Source organism: Gadus chalcogrammus, chromosome 9 (assembly GCF_026213295.1).
Source record: "Gadus chalcogrammus isolate NIFS_2021 chromosome 9, NIFS_Gcha_1.0, whole genome shotgun sequence".
Classification (NCBI taxonomy): domain Eukaryota; kingdom Metazoa; phylum Chordata; class Actinopteri; order Gadiformes; family Gadidae; genus Gadus; species Gadus chalcogrammus.
The window spans coordinates 14,568,899-14,594,622 of record NC_079420.1 but is presented as its reverse complement, the minus strand read 5'-3'; the positions used below and the strand labels follow the sequence as shown (position 1 = coordinate 14,594,622).

Here is a 25,724-nt window from a genome sequence, read left to right as displayed (position 1 = left end):
GAAGGAAGAGAAATGGATGCCAGAGTGAGTGATGAGGTCACTAAGTGGTCATGGTAGGATTCGCTTTCTGAAACACAGATAGTCATCATTTTCCTCTGGAGCACATATAGGCATAAATAAAAGACAGATGTGGGTGCCCCCCCCCCCCCCCTTTCAAAACTTGAAGGCACCGTCGAAGATCCAGTGGGATATGGTCTTTATAATCCATACAGGGCTATTTTGTTTTTGGTCAGTCATATAATCTGATTTTAGATGCCTTGGTTTTGCAACATATGATTGAATGTTTAGTCTGGTTGTCTGTTCAGTTCCTGTTAGTCGCTAAAGGCTGGGCCATTTGATACCATGGCCTAGGCAGATCACATTGAAAGGCCTTGCTTCAAATCATGAGCATGAGATCTCGATATTTTTGTTGAATAGTCAATAACATATGAAACTACCTGGTGCTTTTAGTGTATTACAAATGCACAAGCCCACTGCGATACGCCACAAGTTGTGGCTTCACAGAGGAATGTCCGTGTGTCACTGCAAATACCTCCATGTATTTGACATGATGTGCAGGGCACTGAAAAGACCAAATGCCACTGCCTGTCACATGTGACTTTAGATAAGTTAAAGATATCCGATGTGACGGGGCTTTAAAGTATTTATATATATTGCACATCCAAGGAAATTAAAAAGGCCACCCTTTGCTTTTTTTTCTTTGGCCGATGTATCTCACGCACGTTTGTTTGTTCAGGCATGCTTAAAGATGGAGCGTATAGAGAGTGTGCTGTGGGGCATTTGTCTTCTCAGCACCATTCCTTTTTTCACACATAAACAGGACACAGAAAACACTCAGGCGAGCGTGAACACGCGCCAGTGGTCCAAGTGGTCGTCAAAGCTTCAAAGTATCGTGAGGATATTAACGTGGAGCTGTGGAGTCAATCGCTCTTGCGGGAGGGTTCAACTTTGAAAAAGCAATTGGAGTAAAAAGGAATGAAAAATAATAATGAAAGCAGAGAGCAGTGTGATTCAGCATGCGATTTAGACCCCCCCCCCCCCCCCCCCACCCTCTTTACTACTCCTTCAAAGGCTTTGCTGTTATATCCCTGGCAGCCAACGCAGCTCATTATATAATACACATGAAAGTGTGCATTGTGAAAATGTATTAGACAAGGGGGGAAATGTAAATACTTTAAAGAGTCAAGACAACAACTTCTTAGTAAGGAACTAATGGTGGTTTAGGAAAATATCCAAAGTCAGATTAATATCAGATGAATGAGAGACGCACTGGAGAAACCTTTTTTTTCCAGATTTACTTAAACATGAATTGAATGAAGCCTTTATACATTGTTTTCGCTTGCGTGCATGATGATCTGTAGCTAATGATAATCTCTCAATAGAGATAAGCTATTTGGTCAGCGAATCCACATCGTTTCCTTTAATCAGTTTTGAATAATAACAGCTTGAGAAAATAGTTTATTGAATTGATTGATACATTTTTAGTTGGATTGATCGAAATGTGCGTTCTCACTGCCTGATGAACACATACATTTCTATCTATGTGATCTCCTACATGCTGTTCATTAATGACTCATAAGAACATTTAGCATTTACAAATCGTACCGTATTCAAAGTCTGCTCCACTTTGAAGTCAACCTTTTAATCTGCAACGTGGACCGAGTCAAGCCAACCACTGGCGATGACTTCACCCTTTAAATCTCAGACGTGGTGCCTGGAAGGAATGTCAAAATATTTGGAGACGGATTGAGTGCATGCTCTACAGCATTGCACCAAGGTATAAATATTAAAGGGCGACTCTTGCTATATTCTGATGCTGAGTTGTGCTGTGTCACTCGGAGGCTTAACATGCACGCTCCGAGTGTATCAGAGGAGGTCTGTCTGTTAAAGACTTCACTGTCTTCTCTGCTGCTATAAACTTCTCACCCGGCCCCGATCAGGACTGTATTTTTACACTGCGCCTGTCAAATTGAACAATTTATTTTTCTGTTCATGTACATAGGGTATAAGATCTCTGCACAATTAAGTATTAATAAATGTGAGAGAGAGAGTTTCCGTGTGCATTCATGTGTGTGTGTGTGTGTGCGTGCGTGCATGTTTTTTTTAAGCGAATGTGCAAGCAGAAGTGTGTGTGTGAGTGTGCATGTGCATGCAGGCGTGTGTTTGTGTGTGTCTGTGTGTGCATGTGCATGTGCTTGCAAGCATGTGTGTGTGTGTTTGTGTGGCTCTACCTTACTGCCAGCTTCCTGTATTCCCATCAGCAGAGCTGTTGAGCCGGGGCGAGAGGGGATGGGAACACATCTGGAGGGACACCGAGAGAGAGGGAGAGCTGGCTACCTGCTCCCTGCATCTGGGACCAGTCTGTTAGCGCTGGGGGCACACACTCCAAACACTACTCCTCTACTGTTTGCCTTGGCTCTGGGTTTTCCTGCTGGGTCAAGGATGCTCTGTTACCTGAAACTATATATAAGAAAAACAATCCTGCGTCCGGGTACACTGTATATACACGCCATTTTGATTGATTGTGTCCAGCTTGACTGCGTGAAGGAATTCGCCTTTTTCTTCTTCAAATTACGCCATTAGAGCCTGGCTGACGCTGCCTGGCTGAGTGTACCGGCACGTTGGCGTGCGGGTACACTCAGCGAGAGAGAGGGCGAACAAAGACAAGCATTGTTATCGGCTCCTTTTTAACATTCTGCGAATGGAAACGAGGGATCCAAGATGTGGCCAGGGATTTGGAAATACTCTGAAACGGCGGCAACTCTATCCACATTATCCTCACATGACAGGGATATCTGCTCACTGAGCCGGCGAGGGTCATCTCCTGGGGGGGGGGGGGGGGGGGGGCGAGAAGACTGACTGCCCCCCTGGCTCTGATGCGACGCTAAACAGTGAGGCCTGGATGATAAATCACCCTAGTTGAGTTAAACAATTAACAGTCTAATGTAACCTAATGGCAAGCAATCGTTTCTGCTCCTTCTCTTGGCACCGTGCGACAAAGAGGGACGATGAATTGATACTCTGGAAGGAAAGAAAAGTGTTTGCTGTTTTCCCACAGTTCTAAGCTGTAGCCTTGTGAATCCATTATAACATCAGTGGGTAGATGTTAATTTCCCTTCTCTTTCTTATGTGTGAAAAACAGCTGTCACTCATATTACATAAACACTTTCATTCCCTCACTGATCCCCACTGCCATGCCCGGCTCCACCACCACCACCACCACCACCACCACCACCACCACCACCACCACCACCACCACCACCACCACAATAGCACTATTGATATCACCACCATCACTATTTCCACCACCACCACCAATATCAAACACAGACTTTTGTTCACATCTAGGAATGGTGAACATCAAAGTCCTGACAGTGTGCAGAGCGTCACCAGGAAGATGAGTGGTAATGCAGAAGTTCAACCATTGTAATAGCAGGGGGGGTGGGGGGGTTAGGGGGGGGCATGTTCCGGGGGAGTGGTCTTTGCATGACACTTTGATGGCGGGGGCTTGCGTGGTGCGGGGGGGTCAAATGGTGTGATCTCTGCTGGAACACCGGCAACTCTTACAGATCACTTCCTGTTAGTTTACTAACAGGAAGTGATCTGAGGGGGGAATGGAAACATGTGTGCCATTTATCCATAATTATAAATAATAAATATAAAAATATATTTATATATATACCTATTTGTGGACGCTGCTATCCAAACAATGCTGTGAGTGCATATATATATTCTTGTGTGTGTGTGTGTGTTTATATACATGGAGGCGTATCAAGGCTGGAGCCACTGTGTGCACACCGGGGGCTGGCTACTTTTGACATTAAAAGATCATTTGATATTAGCATTGTCACTCACAATTGCCAGTAGTCTCACAAATAAGACAGGGTTCCACCATCTTTGGCTTCTTATTTGTTTTTCGACCAATCGTGTTGCTGGAGGGGGGTCATCTGTAGATGAGTAATTGGAGAACACAGCCATGGCCAGCAGTAGTAAATTGTAAAAAAAAAAGGTGTCTTTAAAGGTGTCAACAACACCGTGTAGACTGCCCACTGTAGAAATACACTATTAAAAAGCCCCTTCTGAAAGAGAATGAGATATGTTCCGTAGAATATCTCTCCCCTGCAGAAGTTCTGCTGTAATATAGTCGTACTAGTGCTGGATCTGAGATAAGTGGGATCAGTGATCCACAAAAAAAGTAGTTAGGTAGTAGCAGCAGTATTTTGTGTCACCTTCATATGATTGTCATCCATGGCCATTTAATTGGTGTTACCAAACCTTTTGTACACTCACAAAGTTATTTATTCTGATTGGCCCACTAAACAATTTCTTAATTACTCTTGCCTCCTCATGTTTGAATAAGCAATTACGTCAACACCGTGGTGGCACCTGATGACACTTCAGGCATCAGAGTGTGATGATGAGTGGATATGTTTGTGTCAATATGTGTGTGTGTGTGTGTGTGTGTGTGTGTGTGTGTGTGTGTGTGTGTGTGTGTGTGTGTGTGTGTGTGTGTGTGTGTGTGTGTGTGTGTGTGTGTGTGTGTGTGTGTGTGTGTGTGTCAATTGACCTAAACACTCCAGTCCTGAAGCACGTTCCCACGGCATTCCTGCTCAGACCATCTTGTTTGAAAATGTACAGTGAAGCACCATGTTTTTTTCCCCGCTCTCTGAAGTGCGTGTGTGTATGTGTGTGTGTTTGTGTTTGAGTGTATTTATGTGTGTGTGTGTGTGTGTGTGTGTGTGTGTGTGTGTGTGTGTGTGTGTGTGTGTGTGTGTGTGTGTGTGTGTGTTTGTGTGCGTGTGCGTGTGTGTGTGTGTGTGGTGCCATTACGGCTCAGTGGCTTCAGATCTGCTACTGATTGCATGTATTGTCTGGAAAGCATCCTGGTTGGGGGTGGGTGGGGGTGGGTGGGGGGTAGAATGTGATTTCAGGATATTTTAGAGTTTCAGCCCTCGACAGACGAAATGAGATGAAAGCTGAAGAAATACAAAGTGAAATTGGCGCTAGAGAGCTTAAAGCTTGTGAAACACGTAGCAACTTAAGCATTTGGGTTTCTTTCTGATTGGAGTATATTGTGCAATTCAGCCGTCCCAGTGGATGAGTGAGTGTGTGTGTGTGTGTGTGTGTGTGTGTGTGTGTGTGTGTGTGTGTGTGTGTGTGTGTGTGTGTGTGTGTGTGTGTGTGTGTGTGTGTGTGTGTGTGTGTGTGTGTGTGTGTGTGTGTGTGTGTTTGTACGTAGTCTGCTGTGCATTTTCTATCAATTGTATTATTGTAAGGCTCCCCTGTGGCCATATTCATTGGGTTGATTGACAGGCCTGTCTCTCTCTCTGTCAACCATAAGTGTCTTTTGAATGACATCATCTTGACCTCCAGTTGCTGAGCAGCAGTGGGTTGGCTCACAAATACACACTGGCTGATGCCTTTATAGTCCCTGTCACACTCGCACAGTCTCTCCTCTGTTACCTGGCTCCTCCCACCAACCTCTCAGCTCACGTTACCTCACGTACCGTCGATGCAACAGCACATTGGAATGAGATATGTAGGATTAATTATTGATTTTCTCTTTCGTATGGATAGTTCACGAGATAACATTTCTTGGATATTGTCCTTAACTGTTCAAGGGATGACTTTACGACATCGATCAGATAACTGGAGATGCTGGACGGGCGGGCGCGTTGTAAATAGGACAGACAGACACAAGAGCTGTTGTTGACACTAGATGCACCCTTCTTGTTTGGGAGATTAGCCATGACAACCAGGCCAAGGAGAGGACGGCTACAACAATGTCAAAAACGATCAGCCTTTCACCGGTGGGCCGGATATTGAGTTGAGATTCAGTTTAGATTCAACCACTTCTCGCAGGATATGTTTCCCACTGACACCATAGCCCTGTTCCCAGGTCCGTCCTAATTAATCTCACAACCAACCCTAACACATATTTTCTGCACGTTTGCCTGAGCATGCATGTGTGAGACACCGTGCTTTAGATGTGTGTATATTTTGAATTCCTCATATCGCCACACAACCAATATATGTGTATTTACAGTTTCACACACATGCTAACCCGCACGTGCAGCCTGCCAGCCCCCGGTGTGCACACAGTGGATCCAGCCTTGATACGCCTCCATTAACCAGCTCCCTAATGAAGGCAGACGAGCCTGTGCGCTCATGCGTGTGCCTCACACACACCCTCCTGCGGGGATATTCCCCGGCTTGTTAGGGGGGGGGGGGGGGGTTGTAGTACACCTTCTCCAGCATGTCCTGGTGGCACGCACTGTAGGCCCACTCATCCATTGAAAACCACAAACGTGTGGTGTGTGGTTTTGTGGTTGTTTATCCAGACCAGTATACCGTGCGGCCCCACCGTAGACCGCCATGTGGTTTATTTTTCTACCACTCAAGATGGGATCATCCCAACGAAAGGATCCTTTTTTTTTCATAGCTGCATAGGAATTCAAAATAACTTTTAATTTGCTCCATCTCTTGCTTCCTTTTTTTCTTTTTTATTTCTTCCTCCCCCCTCCCAACACACACACCCCTACTGAAGGTGGTCTCCTCTCTCTCTCTCTCTCTCTCTCTCTCTCTCTCTCTCTCTCTCTCTCTCTCTCTCTCTCTCTCTCTCTCTCTGTTCGGTATACATATGGTAGCCATCTGGCCTGGCAGAGCGGTGCCAGAGCCCAGAGTGAGGCAGCAGTGCTGTGGCCCGTGTACAGTAGAGGACTATGGTTAACCCTTCACAGCCACACTGTGGTGAGCTGGGAGAACCCAGACCACTTTCACTCTGAGACCAAGCCGCGGCCATGACTGCCTCTATCGGCCTTTAGGTGGACACAGAGCTAACCAGCATCATTCTAAGTCAACTGGAAGAAGTGTAATTTCGTTCTCGTAACACAAAACCAATACATTTTTTCTTCATTCCGTTAGGATCTTGGTGGCTAGTTAATTAGTTAATAATTAGTCATTTGTCTTGTTTGACAGCTAGTTATTTAAAATGTAAAAGCTATTAAGGATTTAATATTAATGCCATTTGGCCAAAGGCTGCAGCGAGGCGTCAATTCAAACATATGGTTGTGCACGTTGCTGGTTGAAAGAATAGACAAATCCATTTAGGGCAATTCGACACCCTCACGGCGGTGGTGAGCCTATAGGCGACGTCACGGACGCTGCATCCATTCATTTTTTACAGTCTACAATATAACAGTGAGGATCTATCCCTCGGTATCTTCTAGTCAGTCTCTCAACACTCCCGGTTTCTGTCCCGCCGTTTCTCTCTCTACTAAGCTGTCCGGTGATTTTCTCTCTACCCCTTTTTCTTTCGCTCTCCCCCTCATTTTCTTTCTCGATCTCTCCCTCTCCCTCCCTCACCTCACCTCACTCTTTAATTGAAACCTCTTGGGGGGGTTGGGAAGTCTAAGCTGCTACCTCTGCTGCTACTACTACTTCTGTGTTGTGTGTTGGTCAGACCCCCTGACGTGCCGTGTGTGTAGGCCAGTAACTACGCACGCTCTGAAAAGTTGCAATTAGCCGCAGTCTGTTGGCTGTTTTGCTCTAACTCTGTGTTTAACCCGTAGTGCTACAGTGGTGCTGCTGAGTTGCAGGGGTTTCTTGGGAAGAGGAGTTCTCCAAAATAGATTTAAGTGCTGGGTTGCAGCCACATAGAGGTCAGAGCTGGTGCACAAGTTAACCCTGGGATACGTCAGATTGGCTCCCATAAACAACTTCCTTTGCAACCATGATGCAGAGGGCAGGAAGTAGAAAAATACACTCCAAAACACTTCAATCAAACAGCCTTGAACTGACGCAGTGTTTCTTGACTCAGTGCCAGAGTGTACACTGAAGAACTCGGGGCTGTCATGTCCTAGTAACCGTAACTACGACCGCCCATCACGGAGCATTCCCCTTTTTGACTGTGATGAATTTGCTGCACAATGACAACTTAATGGGAACTCCTGTACCCATTACTTCTTCTCCAGTAATGCTGGTATGCCCGGAGCAACTGACTTTCCTCCCCCCTCCCCCTTCTCTCTATAGCTCTTGCCCTCTCTCTCTCTCTTTCTCTCTCTTTCTCTCTCTCTCTCGCTCACTTGCTCCATCGCTCTCTCGCTCTCTCGCTCTCACTCTCTGTCTGGTTTTCTCCCTCTCTACCACATGTCAGACAGGGCTGGTCCATTTACAGCGGCTGGGGGAGGGGAGCTACCCTGACTTCTTTTATTTTCAGGACGGGTCGAATATATTCCGAAAGAAGTACATTCAGCGGTTAAAAGAATCAAGCTGCACCAGCCGAGTGATATCCTCACCAAGCCAACTCCAATCAATATTCATCAGCCTCCATCCCATTGCAAAGACAAACTAAAGAAAATAACAACACCAAAGATGAACCCCAATCAAATAAATAGCTAAGCACAAACGCATGGCCTGGATTCAGAGAGGGAGAAATGCAGGCAAGCCCTCTCAGCCCTAAAAACACAGAGAGCTGGTCTCCCGTCGCTAGCTGGCTAGCGTGCACACGCGCTCCCTCATCCCCGGCCTGAGGCTACGCAGTGCCCTGCATTAGGCTGCAGTAACGTGGGTGAGTCACCTTGCCATCGCCGCCTAGCCTAAGAGCACGGAGCATTCACTGTCAGCCGGACCGGCTTTTAGTGTTTTGCTCTCACATTAAAGGCCAAGGAGTCGGGGAGGATAATGTCAGCCGCACGTTGTTTAAGCATACCATATTTCTGCCGGGTCATTTTTTAATTATTGCTCCTCATGGGACCTAGTCCAGACTCCTGCCTTCTATTAATGAGTGAAGTGAGCCGTAAACGATGCTGGCAGTGTGCAGGCTTTACTAGAGTGGATAAGAAATGTAGCGTCAGTGGGAAAATGAGACTTATACTTCATGCAGAGATTGGCTTTGACTTTGTTATTAAGTCATTTCAAATTGTAGTCTTTAAACAAGACGGTTGAATCACTCTGCAATGCCCTTCAGAATGACCCTGAGTGTCAACCTCGGACCATCTGGGCAACAGCTTCCATCGACCTCCTTAAAGTCTTCTTATTGAGCGATTTGACTGAAGGAAAGCCAAGTGATGTTGAGATAAAAGATGGCGAGAAGAGATGGCAAACAACCCTCCCAGCCGACCTCCCTTCGCAGTCACCTAACCTCTCTCTGAATGTGTCTGACACTCTCAACACATACAGACAATAGATCAACAATAGACAACAGGGTCAGAATAGCTGGAGGCCGTTCCGAAGCCAAAAGAAGAAATGTCAAATAATCTAGCTTTGGCTTAAGGTTCAGTGTTTATCAAGTGAGTCCAGTCATTTGACGCTGCTGACTCAATTTATGAAAATGGTGGCCCTCTTCAAGGCCCTCTTAGTGAGAAACTGAATCTGCCGTTCAACCAGAAGTATGATTGTGGAGCAGGAAAGTTAAAATCCAAGTCTGGAGGGGAGCAGTGGCAGGGTGGCGTTCTTGCTGTTTTTGGAGGCTTTAATGTGGATTTCCTGAAGCACGGCACACTTGATCTGCACAGAGAGAGCACACAGAGAGCTGGCGAAGCAATAAAGAGCTCTTTCCCCATGGCTTTTTCCTGTTAAATCACAAAGAAAAGTATAAAAACAAAACTCCAAAAACGAAAACTTCACAGGAGTCAGGTAGGGTTATTTTTTGGTACCGAACGAGATGTAAGACTACATTCGTTACATATTTTCGATATGAACAGTAATGAACGGGATTGATGGTGTGGTTTTATCAAGGCCTATTTTCAGGGAATTGGGGACTTGATTTCAATATTTCATCATTGGACAAACCACAAGGCGCTAAGTGGGCCATGGCACACAGCGAGGGTGAGCTCAGGCATCCGTCAGCAGAAGCAGGTAGGAGGCCTGACGCGGCCTGTCAAATACAGAGCCAGTGAGTTCCACCGCTGCCACAGAAATGAAATAAGAATAATTAAAAAGAACTCTCCTTACCCATATCTACTTTCTGGGAAACAATTAGCGAAATGGAAACCAGTGATCATCCAGTGGCGCGCATTGTGGTGGGTGTAATCAAACAACGAGTCTTGAGTGAGAGTCTTGAGTGAAATACTGCACCTCGGGCTCCGAGTGTGTCCTCTGCTCCACTTTTCGGGCACGGGGCCCAAACACTTTTTCCTTTTCCTTTTGTGATGTGGGGAGTCGCGCCTCGGGCCATTAAAGTTTGGATTCGAGTCAACGTTTCCCTTTGTCCTTGGAGACAGTGGTGAGGCGCTCGGGGATGCGTGATTGCAACAGAGGTACAGTTTGGAGCTATTCAGGTCTCGCTTGTCGGCTCTCCGCGGGTTCCCCCGTCCCCCCCCGTCCCCCCCCGTCCCCCCCTCCCCCCCATCTGGGACTGGCGCGTTCCTCTGTCAATGTCCTTTCAACCGGGAACAAACGCTCATCACACAGTTCCCCGAAGAAAAGATACAATTAAAAAACGATGAAAGCTGAGCTTTAACCTCTCTCTCTCTCTCTCTCTTTCTCTCTCCATCTGTGTGTGTGTGTGTGTGTGTGTGTGTGTGTGTGTGTGTGTGTGTGTGTGTGTGTGTGTGTGTGTGTGTGTGTGTGTGTGTGTGTGTGTGTGTGTGTGTGTGTGTGTGTGTGTGTAGGTGTGCTCAGCTTACCAGAGAGCTTGACCCTTCACCAGGACCAGCAGCAGAGAGCCGGCAAGAGTGCGGAGGGACGGGCCTACAGTCAGTCTGAGCTGCGCTCCATTGAGCAGTGCCTGCTGGCCACACGAGTGGGCAGCATTTCAGAACTCAGTGAGTCCTCTGTGTGTGCGCGAGTGTGTGTGTATATGTGTGTGAGTGTGTGTGTGTGTGTTTGTGTGTTTGTGTGTGTACATGTGTGGCTGTATGTGTCTGCGTGTGTGTTTGTGTGTGTCTATGTGTGTTCTTGTGTGTCGATTTTACAAATATTACAAATATTTTGCTAACTAAATGTTTACTGTACATAAACAACACAAATCCAATATTTTCAAATGTGTACCCGGTGCGTTCAGGAATATATGGAACATCAGCAGTAGTTTGTGTCGTGTTCTTACACACCAACTTACACACAGGGTTGCGTTGTTTCGCTATGGTGCAGTAACCAGAGCAAAGAGAGGACCAAACTCATTTGATGCGACAAAACGATTTGTCTCTGGGTTTTGTTGCGTGCTATTCCGCAGCTCAATTCAGCTGACTCAGAAAAACAACCCCAAAAACCACTAGCATGACATTTAAACAGGCTGAAGAGTCCACAGTAGGCTTTTTTTCAACACACGCGTGCATCGACGTGACTCTCAGAATGCAGGCGACTTAATGAGCATTTCATCTTATGTAACAAACACGGTCCAAGTGCCATCGCTGTGACGGCATCGACCATGTGTTAAAAAAATATCCTTCATTTTCTCTACTGTAAATATTCATCATCGGAACCAACATTGCTGAAACAATATCATGAATATGGATGGAGGAGCGGAGTGATAGGAAGAAGGTGGCTATTTATATATCTGTGTGTGTTGTGCTGTGGAGGTCAAGCCGGCGTCCATTCTGTTGACTCTGCAAATAGCACCGCAGACCACGGGGAGGCGAGTGGACGATGCCAGAACCACAGCCCCGCTCCAATGTTATCACCCCACATCGTTGGTCGTTTACACCACCATCTCGGCAATTTAATCATTTAAAGATCATTTTCTACTTGGAACCACTACACTCTCTACTGCCATGACATGAGAGGGGACCACAGGAAAAGCATCATTTTAAATCATTATAATAAAGTGTAGTGGCCTGAAATGGCATTCTTGGCATCGGCTGAATGAAATTTGCATCCTAGATACAGCCTGAAACAATGGCATTTTAAAATAGAATTTCTACGAGGTTTGTTACTTGTTTTTCCATTTTTGTTTTGTGTAATTTGTATCCACAAAAATGGCAATATTAGCATGTTTGAAGGCACATTTACCTAAATGCTGTATATATTTGAGCTATTTGTTTTTGCTGGTGAGCCAGGATCTATACCAGTAGAGAGGTTTATGTAATTCCATATGCAACCGCTTCAAACTGAATCTCTTTATAGAGCTGTCAATGGTAATAGGATACCAAATATGTCACTTTTCAAGCAGCCCCATTATGTAAATCTCTAGCCTGAGCCGGATGTATTTATCAGTAACTGGTCACAAGGTCAACCACAAACTCATGTCCTCTTTTTAGTGTTAGTACGCTCCTTCAACAAACCCCTGTATTTAATTCAATTCACATGGGGTCTTTATGTACACTTCAAAGTGCACATAAAGACTCATAAGCATTGGTTTCATGCAAAATCATTATATTCAGTGGTGGTTTTACACCCAAACCCAACACGAGCCCTCCTATTACCCATCAACACGCCACAATTGCCTCTCCAATCTCTCCTCCTCCTCCCTCACCGTCTCTGTCTTCCCCAGTCTCCGGTTGTCTGATGAAAACTGTGTTTTAAATGTACTGTTGGAAGGCAATCCAGTGGGCTGGTGCCTCTCAGGTCATTTTGGGATGAGAGCCGTTTTTAAAATGAGAACGGCTTTGGCACAAGGCTGCATCACAGACAAGCACTGGGAGCAGATTGTTATTCATGACGGGGCAACAGGGGAATGGATGTCTCTACCTTCTTACCTTCAAAGAACATGGACTTTAAAGTCAGTCGATGGTGACGCACCATGTAAATGCATGAGCGGATGGAAGCAGAAGAAATGTTGAGGGAGGGACTAATGCATCTCAAGGACTTCATCTGAGGCACATATTGAGGCCCAAACCCATTTCTACCCCTTACGCCTTCCCCTTACCCCTTCAAAGCAAGGGAGAGGGGTAAGGGGAAGGGGGAAGGGGTAGAAATGGGATTGGGCCTGAGAGTCATGCTTTGGCTAACTTCTGTCACATTGAGATTGTTTTGAAAGGTTGAATCTAAATGGATGGATGACCCAAAGCCGAGGAAACGTAGGGAGTGCATTGGGAGGATTTCATTGTTTTCTTATTATTGAGGGTAATACCTGGCTACCTTCTGTAGTGTTGTTTTGTTTGTTTACGCCACAGGGCTTCGGAGACCGAATCCATTAGACCTGGAGCTGTCCCCCTGGGCCCTGCCCAGTGGCTGCCCAGCGCTCCTGGAAGACGGGTTGAATAATACACGTTTCCTCCAGAACCATTAAGACTGTCTTAAGTTATAAATAGCAGCTAGCCTATTCAGCCCTTCAAGTGGTAACACCCATAGCTGAGAGGCTTAAACTGTTTAGCATCCTGCCCTTATGTATGATGATGATGTGTGTGTGTGTGTGTGTGTGTGTGTGTGTGTGTGTGTGTGTGTGTGTGTGTGTGTGTGTGTGTGTGTGTGTGTGTGTGTGTGTGTGTGTGTGTGTGTGTGTGTGTGTGTGTGTGTGTGGTTTTGTGTGTGTGTGTGTGTGTGTGTGTGTGTGTGTGTGTGTGTGTGTGTGTGTGTGTGTGCGTGTGTATGTTGTTGTGTGTCTGTCTGCGATGTTGGTAAGACTCGATTAGAAGAGTGCTATACCTTTTACTTTAATTAGTCAGAAATTCAATGAATGTATTGAAAGTTTCCTATGGTACCATAAACATTATCTTATTGAGCTAAATAACCCATGTATTGGGGCAGGCGAGTCGTCCAGCCTTGACTGATCCTTCAGCCCACATTGTATCTGCTCTTGTGAGGCTGTTGGGAGGATAATGTGGTCTAAGAGGGGGTGTGTTGAAGGATTGCTTCAAACTGTGTTCCCGTCTCTCCCACCTAAATGTGTCACTAGTTGGTGGAAATAGTCACAAAATCATGAAGCCACTGGTGCCTTGTATATAATAAGACGCTTCGCTTATATATTGTATTAAGTCATTTCAAAGTTATTTGATGTATTGCATGTATTAAGTCTGTTTATGTATTACCTCACTAATTGTATTGTATGTATTAAGTCAGTTTTTTTCTTGTATGTATCAAGTCAGTTTATGTCATAAATATTAAGTTGCTTATATATTGTATGTTTTAGAGGGGTACTGTGTAGGATTAAGTCGCATCTAGTGATGAGGTTGTACCTCATTACCCCCACCCCCCCTCACCCCTCCCTTTCCAATGACGTATGAGAAGCTACGGCGCTTCCATAATGATGTCATCGTCTAGGACCGCCTAGAGTAACCCCACGTGATGAGGTCCCTTGATATATATATATATATCAATTGTATTTAATTATTAAGTCTCTAAAACTAGAGATAATAGCCTACAAATAAGTGATTATGATTGGGAAATAAAGGGTTTCTCCTAAGCTCACAAAAACACAATGATTCTTATTTCCATCTGATTATACACTAATTTAAACATACTAATGAACATAATAGTCAATTTCTCCAATTTCTGTTTTTTCTAGATGCCGCTTAATTCTAAACACTGCCCCTTTAAGTCAGTGCATGTCCCTTCAAGGTTAGATAGGGCAAGTCTAGGTCATAGTGTTGTTAAAGACTTCATGTTTCCTGGATGTTTCAGATGTCAAACAGATATGTTACACAAAGGACCGAATCTTTGAGCCCTCATTTGCGAACTGACATTTGCACTGCCCACTTATAATATGGGTATTGTCTGATTTTCATGTGGCCTGGTACTGCTACTTGGTGGCTAAAGGCTCTGTCTCTCTACCCAAACGGAGAGAAAGCTAATAGCGCTATGAATAGCCTGACGTCTTGTTGAGTCAGAATGGCCGCGAGGGGCCATTAAACATGTTCATGGCTGTATAGCAGGAAAAAATTGAAACACAGCAGCAATGATGATGGCAACTGCAAAGCCAGTGCACAATGCAGCCGGTGTACATTCATCGGTGCCCAAAGGAAAGTGTGTGTGTGTGGTGTGATTAGATGCATACATATGAAAGACACAACGGAATTGCCCCATAAGGAATGTGAATTGATTGCCTGGGCAAATACTGGACTGCAGCCCGCTTGCTTGTCTCGTACCCAGTGTGTGTTAATCAGCCATCCCATTCAGCCTGGTAGAAGAGCCCTGCCGGGCTGTTTGACCAGCGACAGGGCCCATCGAAGGCTGGTATGAAAGCTTTTAGTAAAATCGCCCCTGTCAAGCGTCGGCAGTATGCTGCCCAAGAAGGGCTTTGTGCACGCGCTCCGATTCTTAACCCGCGTGTTATGACTACTGCGGCTTTCTAAAGCACTGAAGAAATATAACGTTCAACAACATTGGATTCTTAAAAAGGAACCAACCCCGTGGTGTTTGGGGCTCAGATCCTTTCAGGCTTTAATTAACTGGGATTGGATATTGATTTCCAGGTGTTCGTTCGTTAATGAAAAAGCGATTCACTTCTTCCTTTTTTTTTCACTCCCTTTTAAGTGCACCTCTTTTTTCTTTCAACTTGTACTACTTGTACACCCTTCGGAGTGGTCTCCATTTTATGCCACGGAGACCTCGCTGGCACTAAGTATCGCTCAAGACCACCAAATGTCATTCTGGCTTCAGTAGCATAAAACTAGAAGAGTAAATAATTGTGTGTCAGCTGCTTATAACTCGGCAGAGGTACGTGGAGAGTTGTGCTTTTTCAACGTCGCAGATTAGCCCCACAGCCCTCAGCTCCCAGCTCCCACCGAAGCCCCCACCAGCAGTCAGCCCCACATCAACCCACTCGTTGCTGCTTTCTGCCCAGCCATCCCAGGGACTCATTTGAGATGAAATATGAGGAAAAGCTGTTGCTGGCAATGCCTCTGAGCTCTCCATCTCACCCTCTAATTACCGCATGAGGAAGGCACGTTTCAGGGATCCCGCGCTGTGGTCCCTAGTGGGTTCTGAGATAGATAAGGAAGACGTGGAGCGTGTGCGTGAAGCGAGATGAAGGGAAAAAGCAAGAGGGGGAATAAAACAAGTTGCTGTTATAAATTGCAAGCTGGGACGCTTTTCTGTGGAGTGTGTGTCATCGCATTATATTATATGATGTCATTACACATTTCGCTGTGTGTCCTCATAAGCATGCCACCGCTGTTTCAAGGGCAGCCTAAAGACGGAGGGCTGCATTGTGTGTTTTTCTCCAGGCCTATTTGATTTGCTGTCATGGTATTAGTGTTTAGGCTGAATGGGACCTCAGTGGGGTGTGTCGACACTATTATAACACCGAACCTTTGTGTTTGCTGAAGCAGCCATTTGGTTGTCGGAGCACTTTGAATGTGCTCAATATGTTCACGGGAAATAGTTAATTTAGACTCGACAAGGCAGTTTTATCGTGTTATTTATTTTATTGCAGGTTTTTGTGGAGTGGCACGATATAAACTTGTTCTTTCAACTTCCTTCAGACATGTTGCAGAGGCACAGTTGGTTTGGAAGGGAAAATTAGAGAACAGACATTTGCCAACATTTGACATGGGATTTGACTATCAGACGGAGTTATTTATTAGGTAATCATAGTTGGCTATTCATCTGCTACACATTATACCCTTTTCTAGAATAAGCTGCCGTTTCAATGGGAAAGGGGTTGGAAAAGTAATTCTACGTCCAACATTTATTTCTACTAAAAGGCCATCTGTCTAACACTAATGTAAACACACTCCTACAAAATGGTTTACCTTCCAGAAATCTATCATGAGCATATTAAAATCCCTTACCATCCAAAACCATTCCTTTCTGGTATAAAGCAGTCGAGAATTATACGAAGAAAAACAACGTTGCATCCGTATCATTTTTTTATGGCCATGGTTACTACTACTACTTCCCAGTTAACAGTGAACAAAGACCACTGAACTTTTGGGTGCCTCTGTGTGTGTGTGTGTGTGTGTGTGTGTGTGTGTGTGTGTGTGTGTGTGTGTGTGTGTGTGTGTGTGTGTGTGTGTGTGTGTGTGTGTGTGTGTGTGTGTGTGTGTGTGTGTGTGTGTGTGTGTGTGTGCTGTGCGCGTCGATGGGTGCTTGTGTTTCCTGCAGTGAATGGAAACCCTCTGCTCCTTTCTGAAAGGCAGGGCTTTTAGAATAAAAATGTGGTTATTATTCTACCGACATGTTCTTGAAACGAGTGAGTCTGATTGTGTGTTCAGTGTGTGTGGGGACTTAGTGTTTTTTGTTCTCAAAACATCCATCTGTATAAAAACGTGTGACTGTGTGTGCATGTGTGTGTGCTTGTGTGTGTGTGCTTGTGTGACTGTGTATGTGTATGTGTTTGTTTGTATCTGTGTGTTTTTTGTGCGTAACACATCCATCTGCATATAAACGTGTGTGTGTGTGTGTATTTGTGTGTGTGTGTGTGTGTGTGTGTGTGTGTGTGTGTGTGTGTTTGTTTCCAGGTGACCTGGTGTCCCGGGCCATGCAGTACCTCCTGCCACTACACATTAAGAACATCAGCAACGGCACGCCGGTCCACCAGAAGCCCTGCGCCGTCCACTGGGCCCCGGAGTCCATCTACACCCTGTGCTACTTCATGCACTGCCCCCAGATGGAGTGGGAGAACCCCAACGTGGAGCCCTCCAGGGTCAGCCTGCACGCAGAGAGGTGAGGAGAACACACTTCTGATGCCTTTTCTTCAAGGGCCCCGGGAGGCTGACCCCCACCACCACCACCGCCGCGTTCACAATCAGGAGCCCACGGACAGCCAGAAAGGGGGAAGGGTGGAAGAGCACACAGCTGAGTGAAGGTCTATTCTCTGGATGTTTTAGAAAGGGTTGCCTCTGCTGACTTGTCAAAACTAGTTATTTTCTTTATAAATCTAGCACATTATTGTTTAATGAATAGACATACATTTATGTATGAATAGACTTACATTCCAAAGGCAGTTTGATCTCTCTCTCTCTCTCTCTCTCTCTCTCTCTCTCTCTCTCTCTCTCTCTCTCTCTCTCTCTCTCTCTCTCTCTCTCTCTCTCTCTCTCTCTCTCTCTCTCTCTCTCTCCCTCTCAAGCGCTTTCTTTCTCTCTTCCCTCTGCATGGAGAATAAAGGTTCCAATCGTCACACTCACATGGCACCGGGATCTGACCCATGTGACCACAACACGACATATGGTCACATGGGTCAGGAGTCACTCTTATCAGCCCTGTTTTAAAGGGCCCATCCAGGAGTGGATGCACTGTGAGAGCAGCAGGCGACCTGTTGGGGATAGGTCTGTACAGCCACGTGGGCGCTATCTATTGATCGCTGGTGCCACGGATGGTACAGATGGTCATTGTCAGCCTCCAGCTACAGATCTGGATCTGAGCACACATGAGTAAATGCCTCTATAGGGATCTGCTGGGTCTATAGCCGGGTCTCTGTGCTGCCATGAATATATGTTATTTAATGTACTTTATCACGGGGTAGACATTATATTTTGTTTTATATTTTCATATTTCCTACGGTTAAAGTGCTTTAGGTAAGATTGGAGAACTAAAATTAGAGCTCAATTTGTTTGAAATGGCAAAGCCATCTATCAGCTGTTTCTGGGTTGAGTGCGCTGGAGAATATCTGCTCTGGTTCGACTGTGCGTCTGCCTCTTGATGTGACCATTTAGACTTTAGAATACGCCCAGCTCATTTCTGACCAATCAGGGCATCTCTTCCCCGATCGGCTTGGGGAATCCATATTTCCTGTCATTCGCTGGTGCATGATTGGAACAGTGTTCAATGGCAGGATAATTATAGCGAGGGGGGGAGCAGAGAAGGAGGGGATGTTTTTTGGTTGTTGTTTATTTACAAAATCTCTTCTTTCCTGCTCCCAGATCTTTCCTGCTCTCAGCTCTTATATCTTACAGCAGCATTAATGAAGGACCCTTCAACGTTATTATGCTGGGGAATTTTTCCTCTCAGCCTTTTTATTTTCTCGGTGGGACAATGTGCTCACCATGCATTCATGAATTTCGTTTTCAATATTTCCTACTGCTCGGTCACTCCCCCCCCCCGCCGCCCGCCCCTTTCCCCCTAGTCTTTGTCGAATGACGGAAGAGCTGACAGCTGAGGCTGGGCAGTGCGGTGTGACTGCAGACCAGTTATCTGGTAAATGGGTCTCACAGCTCTACAAGTCAAAGTAGTTTCTCCGTTTGGAAATCCAAGCCCCCCCCCCCCCCCCCCCATTATTTAGCTTTCATGCACACCGTCAAACTCAAAGTGCCTTCATCACTGCCAGTGTCAGGGTTTGCATTCACTTTTGGTGCTCCCGATATATGCACACGATAAAAAATATATAAAGTAATATTTTGGCCAAATTGTGATATCTAGCATAACTGTACTCTCCTACCACTGCTGATTCACTGTGCCTCATTGTGCTATATCCTAAGCCAATCACAGTGTTTTTAACATTCCATAATCACTATCTGCCTTAGTCAGCTATTTACCTCAGGCATTTTTGACGCCAAATACAAGATAAACCCGAAAATATGACTTAGGCAATTATGCTATGAGGCTAACAATATGTGTGCGCATACATTTGACCCTTTTTCATCATCATCATCATAAGCCTCATCATCTTCCTCATCATCGTTTTAGCAGAGCAATATCCATAAATTCTTGAGAACACTGTGTGAACCCCAGAGCTTATAAAGCAGTCGGGTTGAGGGCAGGTTTCACTCGTGGAGCCACGCAATGCCTCTCCTTCATATGTTCCATGAGCCTTGATTAGACGCCGGGTCCCACTTTAATAAAGCCCGCTGAACCCATGACATCACCCTGGCTCTCGGTCACAGCGTTTCCATCCTTTCCTCAACTGAGAAGAGAGAGAGAGAGAAGAAGAAGAGAGGGAAATGAAAGCAGCTTTCCCTGGCTGATGAAACTGAGGGTTATTCAAGGAGCAAGGCTTTTCCTATAGGCGGTGAAGGATGTTGATGGTGAACTTGATAGTGATTGACAGATATGGGCAGAGCACATGTCAAGGACGGTGAAGCCGCTTTTCTGCTGCTGCACTTCCAGACTTCATTTGAGTGCTAAGATCTATAGATCCGAGAGCTTCTATAGAGCTGTAGAGCTCTTTAGAGCTCTTTGTCTAAGACTTATAAATTCTATAGGCCATTCAAAATTTCAGTGTCGGTGCTGTTTTGTCTTTTGTGTATCTATTTCCCCAAATGTACGGATATATAATAACACTTGATTGATTTTTGTAAATTGGTTTGTGATGGTCCATTTATAATGTCCCGATTCAAACAGAAATTCTATAAAAAGCACTGTTTTACACTCAATCTACAAGCCAAACATCTACAATATGTTAGTGAACACACAGCCTTCACAGGTTAGGAGTCGCCTTGTTTTGTTGTTGTGCCCTAGACACAGCGCTGGCTGAGTGTCCCTCGCTAACCTCTGCGTCATCATTATCATCATTTCCTACGTGTGTGCCTCTTGAAGGGCCTGACGCGCTGCCAGCAAATAACCACTTAACTAGATGACAGCATGAGCATAACATGCAAATTCTTGCACTTAGGGGCACAGGGGCGCTTGATGACAGGGGTGGGGGGGTGGTGGGGGAGAGGAGAGGGTTGAGATGGGAGTGGGGTGGGGATAGGAGGGGGTGTTGACAAGGGGGTTCCCTTTCTCCGCTGCCCTAGAGCATTACGGTGCAGCGCTGCTGTTCATTCATTCAGCAGGAGAGAGAGAGAGAGAGAGAGAGAGAGAGAGAGAGAGAGAGAGAGAGAGAGAGAGAGAGAGAGAGAGAGAGAGAGAGAGAGAGAGAGAGAGAGAGAGAGAGAGAGAGAGAGAGAGAGAGAGAGAGAGAGAGAGAGATCACACAACGCACCTCCTACCTTCTTGAAGGTTGTGCAGGTTCGATCCCGGGGCACTTCCTCCCAAGTGTCGAGGCGTCCCTGAGCAAGGCACTGAACCCCAACCGCGCTGCATGGTAGACACTGCCGTCGGTGTGTATGAATGGGTGAACGGGGGGGGGGGGGGGGGGGCCATTGTGAAGTGCTTTGAGTGGGGGCCACAGGTCAGTAATAGCGCTCTATAAATGAGCAGGGGTCCTTTTCTGCCGTTTCACCACGCACCGTGCCCCTCTGTCTCCCCACGCAGGCCGTTCGCGGTGCTGCCCCCGCTGATGGAGTGGCTGCGGGTGGCCGTGGCCCACAGCGCGCACCGCCGCAGCTTCTCCGTGGACAGCGATGACGTGCGGCAGGCGGCTCGGCTGCTGCTGGCCGGGGTGGACTGCGAACCGCGCCAGCTCAAGTAAGCACACACAGGACGTAGCGCTGCTGCTCATGCTAACGCTAATGCTAACGGTGCTGCTCGTCATGAACACATGAGGCATAGGCACATAGGCAGCACACACACACGAGCCGCAGAGTGCGCCCCTTCAACAGGGTGCCACATGCAGAAGTGCACGTGCCCTGTTCACGTGCAAAAAAAAAACAAAAAAACGAAAACCTGGATTTGAATATAAAATATATCCATTAGTCATTGACCTTTTTCACAGAGGCGTCATCGTAGGATAAATGCAGGTGTGGGTCATCATATGAATTAAGGGTCAGCTTCTCTTTTTACACAGCCACAGGTGGTCGATTAAACTAGCTAAGAAAAGCCTACTGCCCTGGTACATAAAACTCATAAGAGCCATTATTAGTGTAATGAGCGACACCTCTGTTTGTCCTACGATGACACCTCGGAAAAAGGGTCTGAAACAGGAAGAATGTCATTCAGGGAAAACACTAAATGCATCGCGATAGCCGACGTCCAATGAGAAAAGTGTTTCCCCGCACGCTCCGTTCTCCCTTCTAGGACCGACGACTGTTTCTGCGCGTCGCGGAAACTGGACGCCACGTCCACCGAGGCCAAATTCCTCCAGGACCTGGGCTTCCGGATGCTCAACTGCGGACGCACGGACCTGGTGAAGCAAGCGGTGAACCTGCTCGGACCGGATGGCATCAACACCATGAGCGAGCAGGTGAGAGACACACACAGACACTGAGATATGTTGGTTTTACGACGCAGATATACACTCTAGATAGGCACTTGCGCTGTACACACTCACACGGTCTGATGCCCGACCAGAGGCATAAACCTGGCATCCTGAAGGCTGATCCTGGCATCCTTTGATTTGCAGATGGTGTCAAATGGGGATATATGTGAAAATAACAAGCTAAATATTCATGGCAAGGTTGCCCCTCTTGGTTGTATTTCAAATTATTTTAATTATTAATATTTTCTTCATCGCATTCATCACTTTTATATTTTCATTTAGCATTTTGCAGCCTTGAATTGAATGAAGGGGCTTCATGCTATCATGAGCAGGAGGAGGTGGGGAAAGTCCCAGCAGTATTCTAACTGTTTTAATCCTGTCCCCGTCCTGCGTGGGGGTGTTCTCTAGGGGATGACCCCTCTGATGTACGCGTGTGTCCGTGGAGACGAGGCCATGGTCCAGATGCTTCTGGATGCTGGAGCTGATATCCACAGTGAGGTCAGTTCCTATCACCCCATACATCCCCCCTCTGATGCAGGACATTAAAGATGTTTAATACCACACCTATTGCCAAGTCTCTCATGGGACTGAACTGTTTAAATTAATTCAAATTAAATAATAATAGTAAAACAGGGGGTTGAAGTGAACCAGCAGCTGGGTAATTGATAGAAGTTAGAAATGCTTTAATACAACATGTTATGGGTATGGGAGCCAAGCCATCATCATCGTTTACATCAAGTTGTGGGCACAGTGGTTCCAATTAGCCTGCTTGCTAATGCCGTGTTGTGCTGTATAATGAATGAGTATCATTAAGAGTTTGCCTCCTAATGCCTCAGGGGTTGTGCAGTGGTATGAGAAACAGCACAAAGTTAATCATTTTGGTGATACATTGATGACACAAACTTTACTTTTTCTTCAAAAAAAGTATCCAGAGGATTAGTATAAAATGAACTAAAATGACCTCGGCTGCTTATTCCTTATTTTTGGGGTAAAACTCTGAAATAAGGGCAAATATTGAATCTTTAATTAACATTAGTTGTAAATTAGAAAATAGGCATTAGCTAACAATTAACTGACAGTTAAATAACAGTTAACAGTTAAACAACAGGTCTAGTAATCATTTACTAATGGTGTTCATGTTGAATAATGGTGCTCATTTGAACTAAGGCACTCATTTATACATTATTTAAAAGGGTTTGGGTTAACCCTAACACTATTTAATAATGTATCAATGATTGCAACTAATTAACAGTTAATCATTCAACCCATTACATTTTACCCTTATTTTTTGATTTTGTGTCAGCCAAACTGGATTCTACAACATGGTTTATATTTCTGTAAAACAATGAATATAGCACCAGCTTCACTACATATTACCAAAGCACAAAGTCCTCTCCCCACGATGGCTTCATTCAGCCTCATTTCCAACAGAATAGAGACCAACGGCAGCATTGCATGAATCATTTCCATTGAACAGCGCAGTGGTGCTTTCACAGCGCCTCACACCTATTTTTCCCATACCTCCGTCTGTGGGTGGTTCACAGTGCTCCTGTGAAAAGACCCCCGCGGCGGTCAACATAAACGTGTCTTCGATGTGCTTTCTCTGTGCCTCCTGTTCGTCTCTGTGTCTCCCGTCATCATCGTCTTCCTCATTTCAACTTTTTCAAAGGCCACCCTTGTGCTCATTTCGAGTCCCCTCATGCCTCCTGACACAACACCTGCAGGGGTGTGGTAGTCTAACAACGAGAGGTCAGCCCTCTGTCAGTCCTACACACACACACACACACACACACACACTCACACTCACACTCACACTCACACTCACACTCACACTCACACACACACAGACACACACACGATGTGTGTTCGCTTTGCGAACACACATCGGCGGAACTCTCCGAGAGGAAGTGGACCGAGGAGAGACGTAACAAGCGACCCAGACGGATCAATCGGTGGTGTTCATTAGTCGGCTAACCCCGGTGACAGCGTGTCACCCAGGACAGGGGCCCCCAGGGGGCTCCCAGCTAATTACCCCCGCACTCCTGTAGAGAGAGCTGCCCCCCCGAGCCTACCTCTCTGCGCTGCACTGTGTGGTTACTTGTGTTAACGCCCTCATTGTTTTCTCTCTCTCTCTCTCTCTCTCTCTCTCTCCCTCTCTCCCTCTCTCCCTCTCTCTCTCTCTCTCTCTCCCTGACCTTGTCTCCCGCCACTTCCTTGACACACCTTGTCGCACACCATCCGCCCCCACACGCCTTGACCCAATCGCCCCCCCCCCCCCCCCCACCCCCCCCCCCCCCCCCCCCACCTGCTGCCCTGCCTCCTCCCCACCTGTATCACTTTTCCCAGGTTCCAAACTCCGCCCACAGGTACCCCTCAGTCTATCCCGAAACCCGGCAGGCGACGCCCCTTACCTTCGCTGTGTTACACGGACATGTGCCCGTGGTGCAGGTAGTGACCACTCCTGTCTCTCTCTGTCTCTCTGTCTCTCTGTCTCTCTCTCTCTCGCTCTCTCGCTCGCTCAGCTTGTCACACCCTGTAGTCCAGTGACCTGTTCCATGTCTTTATGTGTTGTCATTCATCACTGTCACCTCATTTAGTTAAAGGTATGCGGGGGGGGGGGGGGGGGGGGGGATATGATGATCATAATGTGGATGTCGTAAATGAGATTTCAACCTGTATGTATTGTTTTTTGTCTCCCATAATTCATGAGCATTTTTTTTGCGTTGACCGCTCATTCATCATCCTTTATCTTCCATCTGTTGAGCCATTGGTTCTGAGGGATGTTCATTTATGCACGCGTTTCGGGGGGGGAAGACAATTATCAAAGGCCTTCCGTGCCCTGCTAGGCCTTTGAAAAGTCAATCGTGCTAATGGTCCAGGGAACATTGGATTTGCTGAAAGTGGCTAGATTGCAGTCTAATGAATATTGAACCTGTTTTAACGTGTTTGGTTTACTCACTAAATGTTCCCTCCGCTAGCAATGTCAAATCTTTACATTCTAAATGGACCCTGTTGTCAGTTTGAATCTGGTTCAGATTGAAAGAGTTTGAAAGCAGGAGTAGAAACAGAAACAGAGGCCTTTCTATATCTTGAGTCAAAGGTACTTAGTCACTTAGATTTAGATCAGATTGAAACTTAATTTACTCTATTTGGACCGCTAGACGTTTAGTCCCAGACCCTGCTGGAGACACTATGTTCACATACTTTACGGCCTAGTTGTGGGAAGATTGCTCACTGTGATTTAAGGGTGGCGTCTGTTAGAGAGATGAGCTTTCAATTGAATATCATTCATCTAGAATCCAATGTAAAACTGTCTTTTAGCTAATGGTGATCCATGTGGTGAATATGATTACACCGTCACCAACTATTTTACCCTCCCACCCTCCTTCCCTCCCTCTCCCCCTCCCGTCCCCCCCTTCCCTCCCCCCTTCCCTCGCCTAATCGTACAGCTGTTATTGGATGCCAAGGCCAGCGTCGAGGGCTCCCTGCAGGACAGGATGGAGAACTACACGGAGACGCCGCTGCAGCTAGCCGCGGCGGCGGGTACGACACAGCAGCATAAGAGACCTCTGACCTCCACCACAGCTGGCTGGACGACCGGCTTTAGGGAGATCCGTCTTTCTCCTGACAATACCAACCACGAGAATACAACACGACACGTGCAATTCGTGCTATGAGAACGATGAGACGTTCGCACTCGGTTATGTCGCCTTGTCTTTCCTCTTGTCTTGACTTTATATTTTTGACTCAAGCACTCTTGAGGCCAAATCTCTGTAGAACCTTCTCCAACGTTTCCACTGGTTGTGTGATTAAGCAGCGCTCTAGTCCCAGCAGTGCGGGGCGATCTAGTGTTCAGGCACCGCCGGTGAAAGGTTGTGGGTTCATCCAC

General features: G+C 46.2%; 1 protein-coding gene across 1 annotated transcript in view; it reads left to right on the top strand.

Moving 5' to 3' along the window:
- btbd11b (BTB (POZ) domain containing 11b) overlaps positions 1-25,724 on the top strand; it is a 51,784-nt gene that overhangs the window by 17,645 nt on the left and 8,415 nt on the right. The window contains exons 2-8 of the mRNA XM_056599157.1: positions 10,614-10,766; positions 17,280-17,484; positions 20,953-21,105; positions 21,655-21,820; positions 22,244-22,333; positions 24,182-24,283; positions 25,285-25,378. Of these exons, the coding sequence (XP_056455132.1) occupies positions 10,614-10,766; positions 17,280-17,484; positions 20,953-21,105; positions 21,655-21,820; positions 22,244-22,333; positions 24,182-24,283; positions 25,285-25,378 (963 nt within the window). The remainder of the gene's footprint in view (positions 1-10,613; positions 10,767-17,279; positions 17,485-20,952; positions 21,106-21,654; positions 21,821-22,243; positions 22,334-24,181; positions 24,284-25,284; positions 25,379-25,724) is intronic.